Source organism: Ceratotherium simum, chromosome 28 (assembly GCF_057802395.1).
Source record: "Ceratotherium simum simum isolate JZ-2026a chromosome 28, ASM5780239v1, whole genome shotgun sequence".
Taxonomy (NCBI): Eukaryota; Metazoa; Chordata; class Mammalia; order Perissodactyla; family Rhinocerotidae; genus Ceratotherium; species Ceratotherium simum.
The window spans coordinates 26,076,250-26,096,953 of record NC_141927.1 but is presented as its reverse complement, the minus strand read 5'-3'; the positions used below and the strand labels follow the sequence as shown (position 1 = coordinate 26,096,953).

The window sequence follows — 20,704 nt, the reverse complement described above, 5'->3', positions numbered from 1 at the left end:
GAGGAGGAGGACAGTAGAAGCACATCACCATTGCCAAAACCTAATGGACTAACCTGCTGAAGCAACTGTTGATTCTAGATCCTGAGGTTGAAGGAGCAGCCACAGCCACCCCTCCTACTCTTCCTCCACCACCCCCTCTCCTGTGCACCCGATCCTCTGTCCCCTGTCGGGATGGGAAGGAATGCATTTCCCGGGAGAACCTCTGCAATGGCGAGCAGGACTGTCAGGATGGCTCGGATGAAGAGAACTGTTCCCAGTTCTGCAACAAACCAGGTGTGTCACCATCTCCTGTTCTCATTCTTTTGTTCCAGGTATACTGATACAGTTTTGAGTGCATGGTGTGAATTGCCAGAGTGTTTATTATAATCAAACTTGCTTTCCCTAGATAAATTACCATAGATAAGTCGGTCAGAATACTGATCCTGTGAGTGTCCATTTTATCACATTGAAGTCAAGTGTTTTACCAGGTATAATGTGACTATTGCTTCCTTGCTTCCTCACATTTGCTTAAGTGTTCCAATATTTGCTTTTATATATATAGGCTGAGCCATAGAATGACCACTTATGACAGCCTTGGTAATGTTCTAACAAGTCGTGAAAGTAGCCAAACAAATATGAGGCCTTATTTAAATAACCTCATTCAGCTTGCTAACTTAATTGACCTGAGCACTTTATTAAAGCTTGGTTATGGATAAACTAAGGTATAGAACTCAAACAAATAAAATGCAGTCTAGTTAAAGCTCAAACTACAGAATGAGGGTACGTTAATCTAATTTCAAACCTTCAGTATGACTGAGTATATGGTGCTAGCTTTTGGCTCTTTGCATTTAAGGGATCTTCCAGTGTCTGGATGGAAACAAGTGCATTGAGGAGAAATACCACTGTGATGGGGCTTGGCAGTGCTTAGATGGGTCTGATGAGTTGGACTGCTGGAAGCCCACTGAGGATTGTTCTCTGCGTTGTGACAACAAGACCCGCTGTATCCCTAAGAGCTGGCTGTGTGATGGCAATTCAGACTGTTTTGACAAAAAAGATGAACAGGGATGTAGTAAGTTCCATGAAACTTCCTTGAAGTATTTCAAACTGCATTATACATGGTAGTTACATTCTGTAAAGTTGCCACAGACACTGAATTAGCAGATATTGAATCATTGCTTCTAGAAAAAACAATGAGGTTTCTGTGAGTCTCTGGTCACAACATTTTTGTCAGTGAATCAATATATAACCTTGTTTTATGTCTGTTTCTGTTTAAAGACAACTTAATGTATATTGTTGGCTCATTGACATTGAAGTTACAGCCAGCAGTACTGCAACTCATGCCTGGACACAGCTTATCTAACACATGTATTTTCTCCATGGGGCACATCATAGACTTCCTGCACTTAGGAACACTAGACAGCATTTCAGCACTGCACTTGGGGGCTGTTTTAAACAGCAAAATCACGAAAAAGTACAAAAATGTGAAAAGCATGGTCCTAAATAGACTGCAGAAAGGACACATGTTTATAGTATGAGAACTGAAACAAGAAGGCAGAACATTGCCTTGTTCAACTCAACTGGAAAGGTGTGTGTCGGGCAACTCAAATTTTTGCTGCTCTGTATATCTCTGCAAATGACCATGAAAGCCTGGGAATACTGATTTTGGGGGTTTCGAATAAATTTTAGCAAGTAGGTGAATGTGCAAATCCTGAATCCACAAATAATGAGGATGGACTATAGTGACTGCAGAGTTAACAGACTGAGAGGAAACCTTCTGAATTAGAGGCTCCTTGGAGATCATGCTGTCACCTTACGTTTTCCATGACCAGATTCCCATTAGTGGAAAACCAGTCTACTTACCAAAATAAAGTAGTATTTCTTGTTGAGCACAAATCTACCTTCTTAAAGATTTGAATTTTGGTCCTAGGTCTTCTCATGTGATGGGCCATCTTGGGTGTAGGTGTCATTGCTTTCCCCTCAGTTTTATGGGCTATACACTTTATTTTTATTCTTCCCAGTGACTTGTTTCAAAGACCTTCATTGCATTGTGGGCATAGCGTAGAAGAGAGAATTTGGAGACTTGAAGTGGGAAGAGCAGGAGGCTGGGTAAGGTACCATGATAGATTTGGATGTGGAGGTGACTGGGTAGCCAGAGGATATGACTTCACCTGGGCTTATGAGAAGAACATCAGGAGGAAAGAGATACAGGAAAGAAGTAGGGAGGAGCCCAAGGTATAATTTACTTTTCAATATATATTTATACTTTTGCCTAGGACCTGATCCATTTTTTTTGAACCAAGTCAAGCAACTTCTATGTGTAGGCCTTGAGTCCAAGAACATAAATTGTAGAGTATGTTGGATATTGTGGGAGAATTTCTCTTCTCATAGATGGTATAAGGTCCCAGAGGAGGATCCCACTACCCTGCTATCCTGGTGCCCTTCCACATGTCTTCCCATCCCTGTTCCCCAGCCCTTCTTCTCTGGGACAGAGAGGATTTTCTGGGCAACCTTAGTAGGACTTTTCTGGCCTAACACTCTGCTTGAACCAGCTTCCTGCCCTAATACCTGCTGGGGCTGAGTTTCCAAAGTGACAGCAGAACACCAGGGAGTCTTCAAACCATTTTATTTGCCATCAGGTCCCTTCTACATCTGTCTGAGTTCTTACCTAAAGCTTTATTTTTCAGTCCATGAAAAATGCAGCACATCTGAATTTAGATGTGGGAATGGCCAGTGCATATCTTACTCTCTGCATTGTGATGGGAGCCGTGACTGCCTGGACCACTCGGATGAAGAAGGCTGTCCTGCTGCCTGGCCCCTGCGGTGCCCCTCAGGGGAGGTGAAGTGCCCGAGGAGTGGAGAATGTGTGCTGGCAGAGTGGATATGTGACCATGACTTAGACTGCAAAGATGGAACCGATGAGAAGGTAGTCCACTCTTGTTTCCAAAAAATAAAGTAGATGTCTAATCACAACAGTAACACATGCTTCCCTGTAGAAAACTTGGGAAAACACAAAAACAGAGAAGTCTCCTGTAATTATTGCCCAGCAAGCCACTCGTAACTACGTGAAAATGTCCAGAGTGTTAAGAGTCTCCTATTGAAGGTCAAATTTTTAAGGGGCTTTTGTTGTAGGAGGTTTGCGAGTGTTAGGTCTTGATGACCATGGCTTAAATGTCCTACTCAGAGACGTTCAGGTAACTGTCACCATGAAGTACACTGCAGCTCACACATTGTCTGAGGTGCAGCCTGGGCTTGAATCCCACCGTTTGCATTTGACCTTAAGAAAGTACTTACTCCGTAAGGTTCTGCTTTTTCATTGGAAAAATGGGTACAAGATACGCCTTGTAGTGTCTGAGGGGTTGAGAATGTGTCTAAACGTTCCGGGTGTAGCAGGTACACAGATGTCCCCCTCCCTTCCTCTTGTGCATCCTGCCCCAGATCTGAGCATCCAAGTCAGATTAGGTGCGAAAGATGCCGTAACTTTTAATATGCTTCAGTGTGCGTTAGAAGTGGTAGGAGGGATTCTAGAGAAGAGTTTCTAGGGCAGGTTCTTTTGCTTGTGTTTCTTAAATGAAATCAAGACTTCCTGATGGGTCAGTTTGACAAAATAAGACGTTGCTTACCACTTCCCACCCAGGTTTGTATCACCTAGAACTCCTCACCTAAACTCCAGCTACACGGTTTCTCCTGATTCGGGTCACCTCTGAGTTTGTAGGCTCTATCTGGCTTCGTTGCAGAAGGGACTTGAGGGTTGTCTTGTAACCCAGCCTTCCCCTTCCTTCAAGAACTCTTTCCTGGGCTCTGAATGCAGGGTCACTGGCTGACGGAGCCACTCACTGTCTCCTCAGGACTGTGACCCTGAGGAGCTTCGGTGTGGCTCCAGGCAGTGGTCCTGTGCCAGCGGAGGCCAGTGCGTGCCTGACTCGTGGCTCTGTGATGGGCAGCGTGACTGCAGGGACGGCAGTGACGAGGCTGGGTGTAAGTGCAGGGGGCTGTCACTGAGGGAGAAGGCAAGGGCTTGAAAAAGGCACCTGCTGTTTGCTTCCTCTCGGCCTGAGAGACGAGCTCAGCAGGCAAATGCTACAGGACCTGAAATCCATTCCTCTACCAGAATGGAGGTGTCCTCGTTGAACACAAGGGAAGCCTTGCTGTGGGAGGGATGTTGAAGGAGGTAGACTATAAAAGTAGCAAGTCATCCTCTCCAGGCTCCCCAGAGAAGTGCCCGAGTTCTGAGTTCCAGTGTCGCTCCTCTGCCTGCCTCAACCTCAGTCTGGTGTGCAACGGGAAGGAGGACTGTGCCGACGGCTCAGATGAAGGTGGAAAGTGCTCGTCATCAGTGTGCAGCCAAGCAGAGTGTTCCCACACCTGCTACCAGTCCCCACACGGGCCTGTGAGTTGGTTCAGTTTCTGTTCTCTAGCAGCAATAAACTTGGTTTAGTGAAAGGGAACAACTTTCTCCTTCAGGCTGTCCATATCTGCTCCTTAAGTTCTAAGTCTCACCTGGGTCATGTCCTAACCCATCCACCAATGTCCCTGTGTCTGAGCCTTTCTGGGCTCTTGGTGAGTCCTGTCTAACTCCTGCCCTGTCTCATGTCTTCTGGAACCCTACCACCCAACCTCCAGAAACTCTACCATTGTGGTCCTTCCCACCCCAGCTGTGAGCTCTGGGTGGCACTTGGGGCCAAGCAAGAAGTTCTATGGAAGTCCCTTCCATATGAGTATTTGGAATATAACCTGCCCTTAAATTGAGGACTGCCTGTGCTCTAGTCCAGCATTGTTACCTGGCTGAGCATAGTGAACTTGATTCTGATGGGCGAGTAGAAGAACACTGTGCTCTCATGTCTGGTCATAGTAACATCTCTATTGGTAGACAACCAGTTTAGTCAAGTCTATGTGCCTCTTCACGCACTGATTCTGCTGGGGTTCTAGGTGTCCCAGGCTGAACTGGACACTTGTTAACTTGGAACCCATGGTGGTGGCAAGGGTGTGAGGTGTGCGGCAGAGCTGATAAGTTGGAGAGAGTGACTGTATTCACAATGAAATTGGTTCTAAGAACTGTTTGAATTGCTGAAATTGAGTGTATCAGCATGTGCTTTTTATAGCAAGGTTGAGGCCTTTTTATCAGTGTTGTACTGTCTTCAGAGTCTTAATGTTTTCCAACCCCTTTCAGGTATGTGCTTGTGAGCAGGGCTTTGAGCTGAGCAGCAGTGGCCGAATCTGCGAGGACGTAGATGAGTGCCAGAAGTCGGGTGGTTGGTCGTGCAGTCAGACCTGTGTCAATACCGAGGGCTCCTACAGCTGTACCTGTCGTCCTGGCTACTCGCTGGAGCCTGACGGCCACACCTGTAAAGCAGCAGGTAAACAGGAGCTAGGAACACCTCCTAAGCCCTGAGTCACCAGCTTTGAGGTCCTAAATCTTCCAGGAATACCATTGCAAATCTCTCTTTCTCAGGTCTTAAACCTCCTGCCCACTTTATCTGTTTTCAGAGCAAGCCTAGCACATTCCTGAAGCTCCCTTTTTATACCTCATATTTCAGACTGAGTTTGTGTCTGATAGTGTCTACTAACAAGGCATTGTTATAACTCTGGCCTCTGCATCCAGGGGTCAACCTTACCTGAAGTGAGAATAAGTGTTTGAAGTCCTGGCAAGTACTTCTCTTCTGCCCACCTGCCTCCAAATATTTAATTAGAAATGTGGTTTTCAATTTAAGCTAATCATGCCTTTATTCTAAGTATCTTCAAACCATGGGTATTAGCTTAACCATTACATTGAGGGAAGAACTACTTAGATAGCAGCTAGCTGGTATCACCGGCCTGGCAATGAGAAGGTAAAAGCTACTTTGTCCTCTAATTCCTTCGCTAGCGCTGGGGTTCACCATTCAAACTCCTTAGGGCCATGCTGAAAACAGTTCTTATTTGACAGGTACTGAACCAATCCTGCTTGTGGCAGTACAGTTTAACCTGCTCCTCTATGGACTGAGGAGCTTGAAAGAAGATATTCTGGCAGCTACAGACAAGAATCTGATTATTTTCTCTATTGACTATGACTTAGTGGAGCAGAAAGTCTTCTGGACAGATCTTGGTGCGGAAAGTATTAAGTGGATCAGCATGGACACAAAGAAGAAAGGGACTGTAGTGAAAGGTATGTCCCCTGGGTAGGCTTTCATCTCGCCTTTACTAAGTACACATAGCATGAAAAATAAAGTGAGTGGCTATTAACATTCTAAACACTAGTGTAATTATAGCTCCTTAACTAAAAGGGATTAAGGCTTGCTATTTGGATAGAAATGGAAAGATGCATTGTCATCTCTATAGACGTGGGAGTTAGCCAAACTATCAGCCAGTGGCCATTATTTGTAAAGGTCATCTTCCTCTACAAATAGTACTTTGGAACATTTTAGGGAAGACTGCTCTGATGGAGATGCATATGTAAGTTGAAAAATGAATTAACATGGCAAGCAAGTCTGATCTCTGTGAGCTCAAACCTCTAATTGAGCCTAAGAACACATGTGGAATGGTTTCCTCTCTTCAGGGATAAAGTCAGACTGTATAGTGGTTGACTGGATTGGAAGGAATCTCTACTGGGTGGATGGGATAGCTGGCCGGATTTTGGCAATTCAGTTGACTGCTGTTTGGAGAGGAAAATCTGAGCACACGGTTGTCCTAGATGATGACTTGAATCAACCACGGTCTTTGGCTTTAGATCCCCTAAATGGGTAAGTCCAGGTGTCACAATGCCTGATCAAGTCCTTTAAGTTTGTTATTTCTTCTTAGTTCTACTTTGGTTCTGTTCACTCAACACAGAACGAGTGAATAGAAACTTTATCCGAGTTTACTTTAGATCTTATGGTGAATGTGGGTCAACGATACACTTAGTAGTTTTGGAAGCTTCTGGAAAAAGTCCTTTATTTCAGTCTAGTGAGATGTAATTGTGCTCACTTGGTGGCCCACCTAGTCTTTCATTTGCTAAAATAATGAAATCTACCTCTGAATGGAGAATTTTTATGGCTTTAACATGGCAGGAGGAAGGAGGATGGAACTAGGTGTAGTGTTTAATTTACAATGATGTGATTGGTGGTGAGGGGCGGAATAATTGTGTGTTGGAGTTGAAACTGGGTTCTTCTATCTAGAGTCCTTTCTTTCTGCAAAGGGCCAGGAAGTTAGAGACAAAATTTCCTACTTGTCAGAGCTAAGCCCTCATTGGGATGGCCATGTGGGTATGAAATATAAGAAAAAGATAGAGCAGAACTCGGGATCCAAAGGTAACCCAGATCGGATACCTTCCCTCTGCTTTTCTCACCTTCTCAACACCTTCAACCAGGAATCTGTTGACATGGTCCTCAGGAAATTGCCAGTAGTTTCTGATGCATCTAATGGCTTATGGCCAAGAGTGAGATCTGAGGCACACTCTGCCCATGGAACTAGCCTACTTTCTGGCCCAGAAAAGATTGGCAGATTCCCTGGATATTTTCCAGGCTAGGGACTGACTAATGCATTTCTTAGGCTCCTTGTACAGCTGTCATTATAGATGTTTTACCCCGGAATGATGATGAACCAATCACCATAAAGTTTCAAGGAGAACCTTCTTTTACTACTTCACAAATTAAGCTTAAGGAATAGACCAAGTTTAAATTTGAGGAAAAAATAATTGGGCTGTAAGTCAGTGTTTTAAGGAATGAATTGATGTTATTTTCTGTGAGGTAATACTTGATGTTAAAGCTGACTTTGTCCACATAGGTTAATGTACTGGTCTGAAATTGGAGGAGAACCTCAAATAGAACAAGCCGGAATGGATGGCAGCAGCAGAAAAATACTCATCAATCAAGGTCTTGGCTGGCCAACTAGCATAGCTCTTGACCAGTTGAGTTGGAAGATATTCTGGGCTGATGACAAATTTCACTGTATTGGCTCTGCCAATCTAGATGGTACTGGTATTAGCGTAAGTGTTCTTTTGGTATTAGGCTTGTATGAAATGTCATGTGCCTTGTATAAAACTCATCCCAGAAACCTCACCATCACCATTTTAGATGTTGCAGCTAACACAAATCAAGAGCCCCTTTTCAGTCGCTGTGTTTGAAGATGAAGTCTTCTGGTCTGAAATGAAGACAAGAACAGTACAGCGCATGAAGAAGACGACAGGCAAGAACAGGGCTGTCCTCATCAAGCGTTTTGAACAGCCTTATGGACTCAAGGTTTATAGTGTACTCTTCAAAATATCTCCCTAATTCTCCCTGGGAAGGCTACATGTATGAGCTCCCAAGTACAAACTGTAGTGACATCCATCTATGATTAAAAAGCAAGATTTATTCATTTGCTGTTTTATAAGGATTCAATAATGCATAGTGACATCTCGCCATTTTCTTCCAGATAATACACGATGTGCTACAGCCCAGGTCTTCTAATCCTTGTCTGGACACTGGATGTTCTCATCTGTGCCTTCTGAGCCCACGATCCAAGGGGAGCTGTCATTGCCCAGTTGGACTTCTGCTTGCAGATGATGGCATCAACTGTCTTCCACTCGAGGAGTCTGCATTTCTCTTCCTTGTGTTGCCCACAGTTATCATACAGGTACTGTTCCGCAGGCTTACTCACGTGTCTGTGCTTGGGCCACATTCTATTTCACACTTTGAGTAATTTGAATTCTCCATTATAGTTTTAAATAGGAGGGGCTCTTTCCCTTGGAATATTCATCAAATACAACTTAAATTTTAATATTCACTGAGTGCTGGGAGCTAGCATGATCAAAATAAAGTAGCCATTACATGAAGACCACGCCTACTTAAATTCCCTTAAGAAATGCTTAGTACAGAACACAGTGAGGTTAGGGATCTGAGAGTGTGTTTAACTTTGTTTAGTTCTCCAAGTAGCTAGCTGATGATGTAGAGTAATTCCAAATACAAGCAGCTCAGCTGGGTTCTAGCCTGAGGGGTAGGTACATTTTACGAGGGAACTTTCCTTAAATTGTAGGAGGATAAAGGCTGCTAACAAGTAAGTCACTCCTAACTTCTACCATGCAGAGGACTTGTCAACTTTGGCATTTTAAAATGACAAAACACATTTTGGGGTAGAAGATGGATCAGTTTCAGTAAGATCTTAATAGTGGAGTCTCATTTAAAGGAGAAGGCGCTTAATATATAAATGTATCAAATCAACATTACACACCTTAAACTTACACAGTGTTATATATCAATTGTATCTCAGTAAAAATAAATTTACAAAATAAAGGGGAGGGCCTTTAACAGAGGAGTAAATCTTCAAAACTCATGGATTCAAGGAATTTTAAGTGTTTGAAGTTCCAGGAAGGGAGAGAAATAACTGCTATCTGCTTTTAGAAGATAGAATATATGAAATCTGAACTTGAGTATCTTAACGTGAATGCAAAATCAAGATGAAGAATTAGACTAGACTCAACTGGTGCCATCTATCTAATTTTTTTCCATAGATTTATCTGAAAAATCTAGAAGCTACACTAGGACAAGCAACTTTACCAGTACATAGGATACTTCCCTTTACCAATGTGAACCAGCTTGCCTCAATGGACTACCTTGTCCAGGAAAAGGCTCTCTACCTTTCAGAGTTGAATAATGGTGATATCAGACTACTGAGGCTCAAAGAATCTGGAAAGCTCTCTTGGAGGAAAATCATATCTGTGGAAGGGACAGTGATCGACCTTGCTGTGGACTGGTTGAGTGGAAACATATATTGGATTGACAGTGAGAATCCTCACATCAATGTAGCTTCCCCAAAAGGCCAGTACTCCACTGGCCTGTTCAGCGAAAATCTTTACGGCCCAACCTCTGTTGTGCTCCACCCGCCTGCCGCGATCATGTGCTTTGTGGACCGGGGTTCCCAGGATGACGGTAAGCGTGGCTCCAGCATTGAATGTGCCTCCATGGATGGCAGCAGGAGGAAGGTGCTGTGGCAGAAATCCCAGGTCCCTGTGGGCCTGACCTTTTCGGATTCAGGGACCCGAGTGTACTGGGCTGATACTGGTAAGCGATTATCTACATCCTAAATGTGAGTCTGAGGGACCTTGGCCAGAGTCAAATAGTGATGTTCTGCTGTCTGGTCTTCAGCCATAACTTCAAATAGCTTTTAAGTCTGAGTTTACATTTTTTGAATGACCTTCCAAACAAATACAATCATTTCCCAACCTGAGTAACAAATCATAGCCCTCAGTTATGCAGTTGCCCTTTTGTGAAGGAATAAAATCGAGAACTTACACAAAGATTTGCTCATGCATATTTGTTATCACTGTTAGAGCAGAATGAATGAAGAAAAACTGGCCTTTAAAGAATGCATGGCAGACAGTGTCCTCTAGGAGGGGAGGCAGGACAAAAAGAGCTACAGGATGGAGTACAGCTGTTTGGGCTAAGTGAAATTAACTGACCCTCTCTCTCTAGGGAGAGGACTCATAGAAAGTATTCAACAAGATGGCTCTAGATACAGAGTAGACCGCAGAGGCATTCAGGGCCTTAACCTCTTTACGTATGGCCAAAGCATGATGTTCTGGACAACAATTGATGATGGTAGGTCTTAATTCTACATCTGAATATCTTTGTGATCTGAATTTACTCCTGGATATCTAAAGCAAATCTGCTACTGCTTAGCATTCATCTTTGGCAGCGTGTTTCTTTTGGAAGAATAGCTAAGTGACTTGCTAATCTAACATGTATGTGTAACAGTGATTCTGTGATTTGAGGGAGCTTTTACTTTTTTGGTTATTCTTTATATATGAATACACTTGATCCCATTCTGCCTTTCATAGGAGGCTCTCTGTGTTAGAGGACACCATGGTATGGTGCAGAGAGAACTGGGCCAGGTATTGTAATGAGGTGGTATAATTACCCTGTCAGTTAGTAGCTGTAATACCTTACCTAAAATGAGGACAGTACCTGTCTCAGGTGACTGTAATACACAGGAAAGTGCTGGGTGAATTACAGAGCATACTATACTTGCAGGGTATTTCTAGCATTCACAGAGATTGTTGTAAACCACAGTGTTCTAGTATATTTTTTCTGGCTAGAGTCTAGATTTGATAAAACTGGAAAATGCTGTTTAAAATATATCTATCTCTTTATATTTCCAAATGCCAGTCCACTGACTAGTTGGGTTGGCCATACCAGAATTACAAAAACAAGTTGTCAGATCCTACCCCAGAGATGCTAATTTATTAGGTATGTGGTGAGACCTTTGCCATCTATTTTAAGATCCCCAGGTGACTTTTTTGCAGATAAGCCATTTTCAGAAATGTTGTTCTATAACAATGTTTAAAATCATTACCCATCAATTACATGGGCTGCATTTAAGTGTCTCATATCCTAATTTTCTATCTTTATGTATCTGGGCATATATGAATGTACTTAACATAACTGACATCTGACTTTATTTTGGAGAAAGGCTATCTGTTTTTTATTTATCTTGAAGTTCCCTCCCAGAAACAAGATTAAGAAAAATATATGTCTCTTCTTTAAAACTCGTGTTATTCAACTGGAGTTTATGCAGATGGTTTACAGTTTTCATACTGAGCGGTGTTCTTTGCCTAGGAAGTTATCTTAAGGTACACTTTCACTTTTGCTAATGGCTGTTCACTGGCTTTTGTTTCAGACCAAATCACTAAAGTTTGGTACAGCAAGGCAGAACTTTCAGAAAACTGGTGTTTCCAGGTAGACCAGAAGATTGTGGATTTAAAAGTGTATAGTACACTTAATCAACAGGGTAAGCAGCATTGCAATGATTATGACAACACTGAAGTCTACTGAACTTCCCCATGAAGATGGTACTCCATCCTGCAATATCTCCTTGAAATATCTTTGTGTTTCCCATTTAATTAAAATATGTCTTTGGCAAATTCCTATAGACCTGCATAACTCTCTTGTCTTCATGCAGTTATATACAGTCTGGTTCTGGTAGATAACTAGTCCTGTTACTTATCTAGGAGACACAATAGTGGCAAAAATATTGGGCTGGGGTTTGGTATACTTGGGTTCTATTTTCAGTTCTATTATTGTACACTGAATTACAACTGTGGTATAATCAAAATCCCCTTTTAGCTCCTAAGTGGAACTAGTTTTCATTCTACTTATTGTCACTCGTGTCTACTTGTGATGTTAATTAATCCTTGAAATATCAACTCGGGGGTGCTCAGATGTTTTTCCTCACCTTTCTTATAGACACAAATGGAGTGCCTAACAGAATGTTTGGGGAAGATGATGATGGGTTTAGTTAAAGTAGTAATAGATGAAATCTGTTCCTAGTTGAGATTAACACCAACAATGTGAGCTCAAGTAATTAACCACACCTACAACTACCATGTATGACGAGTATATTAGTCTTAAGGGAATAATGCTCCATTGCTTTGTTTTTGAAAGTGAAACTTTATAAACTGGTGTTAGTCAGGCTTAAACTCCTAGAGTCTTGGCTCTGTGGAGAGAAACTTTTTAGAATTCCTCAGTGTGATAAATGGTCACCCAAGTGATGATAATCTGTGACTTAGTTCTGAGAACCAGAAGGAGGGTCCCTCTCACCCTTAAAGTACATTTTATCTGTACTACGTACATACCTATTCCCCAATTCCTGGAATATCTCAAGAGGTAAAACCTCACTAGAAGTTAAAGCTTAAGATATAAGCCTTGGAGAACTATGGGAAGCTATACATGGCTGACTTAATCAGACTTTTTTCCCCTACTCCTCACCTTCTGCCTCTGGCAACCACCAATCTGTTCTCTGTATCTATGACTCAGAAGACTAATAGAGACCACAGCCTCCATGTTTTCATCTAAAGAGAGCTTTATTTCTAAGGCCCTTATAGTTCTGATGTTGGATGCATGGTGTGAGGGGAGAAGAAAACTCACGGTGGGGTCTTGAATGAGCTGGAGTTCATCTCAGTTTTTCTTAAGTTGGTCCCGTACCTGAACTCCTAGGCTTCTAAAGCCATCCTTATCCATGAAGAGGAATGACCAATCACTTGATACCTAGTTGACTAAGAGGAATTGAACTGAAAAGCTATCTACTCTGGGAAAACATCTGGAGCCTGTAACTCTGATAGTCTATTTGCAGAAAATTTGCAGAAGACCCTTCTGAAACAATCTAAATCAACATTTTTGCGGGGGGACTGGGGGGATCCACAGGTAGTCACAGCTGCTCAAAAGACAATGGAGGATGTAGCCATATTTGTTTACCAAACCCTGAAGGACGGACTTGTAAATGTCCTGGTGGATACTACTTGGCTGACACAAACAAATGTCTTGAAGCTGCCCGATGCTCTGCGCCATTACAGTCCTGTAAGGATGGTCAGAAATGCATTCCCATGGAGCAAGTGTGTGATGGTCGTGCAGACTGTCTGGATGGATCTGACGAAATGGGCTGTGAGTAACTCCTACCCAGGACCCACTATTGATCACCAGGAATAATTTACTTTTAGTAACATCTAGTTCTGCAATATTCTTCAAGCTTTTATGCTCTAAATTGTTACCTCGTTATCACTGTGTACTTTTTAAACTAAACAATGTGAAATTCTAACTATGGGCAATTAGATATAGATTTTGTGGACTCCTTGTGGAAACTTAATGTGCCTTCTGATTTGATTTTAGAATTGGCAGTATGATAGTTCCAAAGGCCTAGATAGTTTGTATGTTGTCTGAAAGAGCATCCATTTAATTTAAATTGATCACATAGTGAGCACAGCCCAGGGGAAGGAGGTTGGGCAAACTATTTGACCTATCTTGGTTCCCCCTTTCTAATATGGAAATAGCATTTTCTACCTTCTAGAGTTAAGGAATACAGAGAATGTGTATAAAGCTGTCATATTAGTACATAACACTGTCATGTTAGTACTTAAATGCTAGCTGTAGACAGTTGTTATAGAAATACTGTGCCCAAGAGTGCCTTCATAGAAAGGTGTTGTCATGACCAGCCAGCTGAGTGACCATAATATCTAATTCTGCTGTAACCACCATCCTCTAATTCTAAATCTACAGCTCCATTGATATCCAAGTCATGTAAGCTGTAGAACTCAGCATTGAAACTGGTCATAACCAGTAAAGAAGAAGATTTGGGAAAGGAATCTTACAGTGAAGAGTCCTGCTTGACTTCTCAATTTAAATTCTCATCTTCCTAAAACCTGACTAGCTGGAAGACCAGTTATTACCACTAATCACTTCATCATCAATAGGAAAGATAATGGATATTGATTCCCAGCGTTGATTCTATGGTCCAGCAAGTGAGGGTGGTTTTGTTGAAATCCCTGTGTTGCAGTGACTCAAGGAAGGGGGGTGGGGGCCAATGAGTGATAAATTAGTTGCCTTCACCACTTTGTTTTAAAACTAAACCAAAAACCTAACATACTTTCACTTGCTCTCCCATTCCTGATGACGTAGGCCCAAGAGTTGGCTCTGCTCCTTAATAATGACTTCACTCTGACTTTTTTGAGGGGCGGGGGATGGTACTGGGTGTATAAAGTTCGAGTGGCTTCCTCTGGATATACCTTACCATCAAGGAGTGGAAACCCTCCTATTATACCAGCTTCAGGCAGAGGGAAGAAGCAGTTTTATCACTAAGACTGCAGTCTTCCCTCCAGGTAGTTTGGTCTTCAGTGTTTACGTGATGAATACTTGTGCCAATAATGATGGAGAATATCGTGAAATGCCTTAAACACAAACTTAACTTTTGGATTCCTCTTTGGTTAGAAGCACCCTGTTGCCTACTCCCTGTCTTATATGTGCCCCTCCCACCACTGCCACCAAATCTGGTTCAATATTTGCAACTTGTATATCTCACTAAACCTACCATTTACTTGAACTTAAATTTTAAATATTTATGGATAGGGCCGGCCCTGTGGCTTGGTGGTTAAGTGCGCGCGCTGCAATGCTGGTGGCCCGGGTTCGGATCCCGGGTGCGCATCGAGGCACCACTTCTCCCTCCATCCTGAGGCCGAGTTCCACATACAGCAACTGAAGGATGTGCAGCTATGACATACAACTATCTACTGGGGCTTTGGGGGGAAAAAATAAAATAAATAAAATCTTTAAATATTTATGGATAAACTTACATCTTAAAAGTCTTTCTAGTCTAGATATTTACTCCTTAGATCTACCACACAAATCCTTATAGAATCAAACATTTTTGTAATGGATGGAAATTACCTTGGCTAAAACTGTGCATACCATCATTTAAAAATAGATTGGTGTGATAGACTACACTGGTCCTGAGACCAAAAATTTTAAGCACCTTAAGATATGCAGTTTTTTATGTAAGCTTTTTTTTTTTTTTTTTTTTTGCTGAGGAAGATTAGCTCTGAGATAATATCTGTTGCTAATCCTCCTCTTTGCTTGGAAAAGATGGTCCCTGGGCTAACATCTGTGCCAGTCTTCCTCTACTTTGTATATGGGCCACTGCCACAGCATGGTTTGATGAGTGGTGTGTAGGTGTGCGCCCGGGATCCAAACCCATGAACCTTGGGCCACTAAAGCGGAGCGTACAAACTTAAACACTACGCCACCGGGCCAGCCCCTATATAAGCTTTTAATAGTTTTTTGTTTGACCAAGAGTAATGGTAGTGATTATGATTTCATAAATTCAAACTGATCTGGTTAAGTCCACTAGAATTCTTAGTCTGAATTCTTCTGAAATACAATCACGTGTCACCTAACGATGGGGATACGTTCTGGGAAATGTGTTGTTAGGTGATTTTAACCTTGTGTGAACATCATAGAATATACTTACACAAACCTAGATGGTATAGCCTACTACAGTCCCAGTTATATGGTACTAATCTTATGGGACCATTGTCGTATATGCGGTTCATTGTTGACTGAAACGTCATTGTGTGGTGCATGACTGTAGTTCTTAACTGACAGATATGTGTATACAGCCAAACTCATACCTACTGTTTTTGTAGGTACCTATCCAGATAAAACCCATTCAACACCAACACCTGAAAAGCCAGAGGCTGGAAAAATGTTGACTCCAAAAGCTGCTCAACCTCTCCAGGCCACCAAGTCCACCGAGGCTAGCTATCTGGATCCAGAAGGGATGAATTATCCTGTCAGGAAAACACTGATCCCTCCGATTCCTGCTAGAGAAAGCAAGACCTCAGAAACCAAGGAAAGAGGGGAGTCTGTTCAGCCCCAGGACTCACAGAGGGCAAAACATCTGCCCTGTAGCAGCGATTTCTGTAATGGGAGGGGAATCTGTACAATGGAAGGAGAGCTGAGAAAATGCAGCTGTCTGATGGAATATGGTGGAGAGTTCTGTGAAGAGGCAGTGCATGGACCTTCTCCTGGCTACATCGCCCTCAGCTTAATCATTGCTTTATCAGTTGTTCTGGCAGCTCTGGCAGCATATGTATATTTCAGAAGAGAACATGAATTAAAAAGGTGAGCAGCTATTAACGTCCTCATGGGAGAGTTTTATTCCAAAGTTGGCTTATAAAATAAGATTAAAATAAGATTAATGGGGTTGGAGGTCTGAGTCCACTCTAGAAATTTGTCCTCTGAGGAAGGATTTAGGTGATGAAGCAGCCTCACCTGTTAGATGACCTGGAAAAATAATAATTGGAACCATCTCTTTGAGTGAGACCTGGGGCAAACAATATTATTGTAAGGGGCAGGTAAAATCTGCCTCAACGGTAGTCAGTGGCACAATCTCGGATGAAGTGAGAAGATTCCCTTCCAATGAGGCAGGGTTAGTGCCAATGATAGTTTGGAGGAAAAATTTGTTACGAGGTATATTAGTTTGCTAGGGCTGCTATAACAAATACCACAGACTGAGTGTCGTAAACAACAGAAATTTATTTTCTCATAGTTCTGGAGGCTGGAGACTGAATTCAATATGTCAGTAGCACTGGTTTCTTCTGAGGCTGAGGGTTGGTTTCTCCTTGAGTTGAAGATGCAGACTTCCCCCTGTATTTTTTTTTTTTTTTTTGTGAGGAAGATCAGCCCTGAGCTAAGATCCGTGCTAATCCTCCTCTTTTTTGCTGAGGAAGACCAGCTCTGAGCTAACATCTATTGCCAATCCTCCTCCTTTTTTTCCCCCCCAAAGCCCCAGTAGATAGTTGTATGTCATAGGTGCACATCCTTCTAGTTGCTGTATGTGGGACATGGCCTCAGCATGGCTGGAGACGTGGTGCGTCGGTGTGCGCCCGGGATCCGAACCTGGGCCGTCAGTAGCAGAGCGAACACACTTAACTACTAAGCCACAGGGCCGGCCCACCCCCTGTATCTTCACATGGTCTTGCGTCTGTACGTGGCTGTGTCCTAATCTCTTATAAGGACACCAGTCAGATTAGTGCCCAAATTAATGATATCATTTTAACATAATTACCTCTTTAAAGACCCCATCTCCAATTATGGTCACATTCTAAGGTCACATTCTATGGTCACATTCTACTGCAGGGATAAGACTTCCACATATGAATTTGGAGGGGACACAGTTCAGCCCATAAAAGGAAGTGAAATAAACTCAGGAAAGATTTAAGGCAAAAGCATTAAGTTTTGTCCATGAGCAAGAGAGTCATTGGATTCAAGAGACAAACGAGAATAACAAAATGATGATTTAGAGTAGGAATGATGACAAAATAAGCTTTAGAGTCGGAAGATACAGTAACTGAAGAAATTGATTAGATAAACATTGTGAAGGGACATTACAGGAAAAGTTACATCTCTGTCCAGGTTTCACATCACAGACTGAAGAAAAGGCCAGGACAAATGATATGTCTTTGCCTAAAGTAACACTAGTTAATAATAGCTGACTGGTTAATGTTAAGATAAACTGAGATGCTCCCCTTGGGCTTCTGGTTGTCCACGCAGGTCTTTCTACTACAGTAACCTTCTTTCCTAACTCACCTGTGTCCAATTGCCACTTACCTCTCCTTGGGTTCAGTTCTCACTGACTCCAATTACCTAGTTTCCCTCAGTTGAGAAGATACATCATTTCGGAAGTTAAGTGAATGCCTAGTAAATCATAATTGTAAACAAATCAGAATTAACTCAAGTATTGCCCATTCTAGGTCATTTGCTTTATTAAAGAGAATTAAAACAGGGCATAGTTCTCATAACAATAACTTTTGATAGGGGAGGAGTTGGCCATTTCTAACCATAGCCCAATCCCAGCTTCTACCTCAATGAACCACTCTTTTGACTTTTTCTTTGATTTCTAGAAACCGTACAGCATCATCAAGAAATTCGACCTGCTATAAAGAAAATGACCCAGAAGAAGTGAATCTAATGAATAGTGAGACTTTTGTCAATGAAGCCTATGATGAACAGGTATGCCTAGGAAGTGTCTTTGAGGAAAACAGATTGTGAGATAACAGTTAAAGAACGCCCCTTCTGGAAAATCCTAGCTGGGTAAAAGTAGGCAGTGTTAACCTCAAGATATTTTTGTTATTGGTGAATGATGCTATTATGTGTATCAAACGAATACTCAGTAACTTTTTTGTCTTTAGACGCTGTTCAGTTTTTTGTTGTTCAAACCAAAGTGACACGTGCGTGAAATAGTAATCAAGAAATTCAGCTTTTGGTGGCCTTCCACAGGGGGCTCAATCCTACCTTGAGGTGGGATGTTATTAGGGTTAGTTGGAGTCACCCCTAAAATTTACATCCCCCTGTAATCTCTGCTAACTTCTGCATAGCTCAGCCCTCTCCGTGTTTTTGCTTTGTTTTAATGTAGTCCGTGTTCTCTAACTTCAAGTCTCTCTTCCTACAGGAATTGTTAACCTCTTTACAGACTGACTAACCTGGTAAAAAAGGAGCTGAAATATCTCAATAAAAATTGTTTATACATTTCATGACGTACTGTTTCAACTTCTGTAACAGTTTGTGGTAAATGGTTACTTATTAAAATAACGGCTTTTTAAATTGGAGGAGGTTATCTGGTTTTGTGAGTGTTCAAAAACTGACTATTTATAGGGTCAGATTTCAATACAGTTTCCGTGTAATTTAGGTTATTATTCATCCAGAGAAGCTTTCTAATCCCAGGGTGCCTGGCCCAGTACTAGCCAGAAGTTCTGGATTTGAATCTTGGCTCTGACACTAACTTTGAGCTCGTTAATCTCTATGAACCTGTTTCCCCATTTCTCAAAAAGGAATGATCTCTCTTGAATCTTTACCTTTTAGGGTAAAGGTCAAGTTTCTTTAGTGTAGTAAATGTTCAAGTGTTCCTTACCACTTCCTCTCTGATACATTTTAGTGCAAAATTAGTTCTCACTTCTGCTGAAAATTTATAAAACAGTGTTTTTCTTATGCTCTCAGTTGAGTCTAAAACTCAGGACAGGTGAATGTACTTTACAGATGTAGACACTCAGGCAAATAAATGATTTGTCTATGACTTCTCTGAAGGAAAGTGGGTGGATACTGTGGGCAGCAACATACAGAGTTATAGGTATGGACCAGGATTCATCTCCACTAGCTCTTGCCTGCTGGGGAAACATGCAGATGCAACTTAGGTCCTGAAGCCCCTTTGATTGCTAATAACTCTGCTTGTCTTCCTGGATCACCACTTTATTCACACCTACATAAGGAATCAAGGGCACTGAATCTGTGATGGGAGATGGGTAACACAGCAGAAGTTCGATAGTAGCAATCTTAGGCAAATCACTTAATCATGAAACTGTTTTCCCATTGATAAAAATGGAATTAACAGAACCCACATCAGGCCAATTGGGTACTGAATGAAAATACAAAAATGCCTGTATATTGCTAAGCATAGCACCTGAGACTGATAACATGAGTCCAAATTATAATAAACACAACTTGCCAGACTTTTCTTGCTTGGATCTTTTCTAGACTATTCATATTTAGTTTCTTGCAGAATGAGCCTGTAGGCTGCCAAGCATAAAGAGAAGTCCTAGGCTTGTTACTGTGGGTATAGTTCATAAAATCAACTGTGCTTTGCAATCACATATAAAAATTCCCGAGTACAGATCAGCTTGACCTGAAGAACAAATGCTGGGGGCTCTGCCTTTCCTGAGGCTGGGAGACACATAAGAATCATTAAATTGCCTCAGAGGATCAGCTATATTTGAGAGAAACCATTTCAGCACCAGAGTACCCCAGACCCCTCTCAGGCACAGGGTGAGTCTTAGGTTTCTCTCGCTGCCTCTCCTGAGAGCCATCCTCACTGCCAGGTTTGCCCTTGGCAAGCCTCTGCCTCTATCTGTGCAAAAGTGCATAACAATGGCACAAAAGAATCCAGCTCAAAAGCATGTGCAAACGATGTACGACAGTATTACCGCTTTCTCGCGTCACAGTTAAGCCACCGCCGTTGCCTCCTCGAGATCTTAAGCCTCCACCACACTTCCTGAACGTGTATTCTGTCTCATTTAGTCTACTTCCCAGGCTCTCTGCTGTCAAATTACTCTCAGCCCCACCCTTCTACCCAGCCAGCCCCATTTCCTGTTTGGGAAACAACAAACCCCTTCTCCCCAGCCCCCACCCCTGGCTTAAATAATCTTTAATCTTGTTCTCTTATGAATGTATGCCTAAGTATTATCCCACCTGAATCTACTTTAATATCCTGTTATGCTTTCCCTAGTCAAGAATTTACAAAACACTTCTGAATGTCCTTGTCACCAGAAAGACTTAATTTTATAAATAGATACTTGATTTTTTTTTTTTTTTTTGCTGAGGAGGATTCACCCTGAGCTAACGTCTGTTACCAGTCTTCCTTTTTTCTTTTTTTTTGCTTGAGGAAGATTAGCCCTGAGCTAACATCTGTGCCAGTCTTCTTC

The 20,704-nt window shown here is 42.1% G+C and overlaps 1 protein-coding gene across 3 annotated transcripts in view; it reads left to right on the top strand.

Moving 5' to 3' along the window:
* Window positions 1-18,819, top strand: part of LOC106801599 (low-density lipoprotein receptor-related protein 2-like) — a 42,320-nt gene extending 23,501 nt beyond the window's left edge. For 2 of the 3 annotated variants that reach the window (XM_087418471.1, XM_087418470.1), the window contains 18 exons: window positions 79-273; window positions 833-1,048; window positions 2,664-2,902; window positions 3,825-3,954; window positions 4,182-4,366; window positions 5,147-5,333; window positions 5,900-6,118; window positions 6,509-6,692; window positions 7,714-7,915; window positions 8,004-8,168; window positions 8,344-8,544; window positions 9,419-9,968; window positions 10,380-10,505; window positions 11,584-11,694; window positions 13,107-13,343; window positions 15,875-16,352; window positions 18,134-18,242; window positions 18,682-18,819. In XM_087418471.1, coding sequence (XP_087274597.1) covers window positions 79-273; window positions 833-1,048; window positions 2,664-2,902; window positions 3,825-3,954; window positions 4,182-4,366; window positions 5,147-5,333; window positions 5,900-6,118; window positions 6,509-6,692; window positions 7,714-7,915; window positions 8,004-8,168; window positions 8,344-8,544; window positions 9,419-9,968; window positions 10,380-10,505; window positions 11,584-11,694; window positions 13,107-13,343; window positions 15,875-16,352; window positions 18,134-18,242; window positions 18,682-18,711 — 3,764 coding nt within the window. In that variant the 3' untranslated portion in view covers window positions 18,712-18,819. Of the gene's footprint in view, window positions 1-78; window positions 274-832; window positions 1,049-2,663; window positions 2,903-3,824; window positions 3,955-4,181; window positions 4,367-5,146; window positions 5,334-5,899; window positions 6,119-6,508; window positions 6,693-7,713; window positions 7,916-8,003; window positions 8,169-8,343; window positions 8,545-9,418; window positions 9,969-10,379; window positions 10,506-11,583; window positions 11,695-13,106; window positions 13,344-15,874; window positions 16,353-18,133 lie in introns of all 3 variants that reach the window. The other variant, XM_014786311.2, reaches the window with a different exon arrangement.
* Window positions 18,820-20,704: the final 1,885 nt, after the last annotated feature.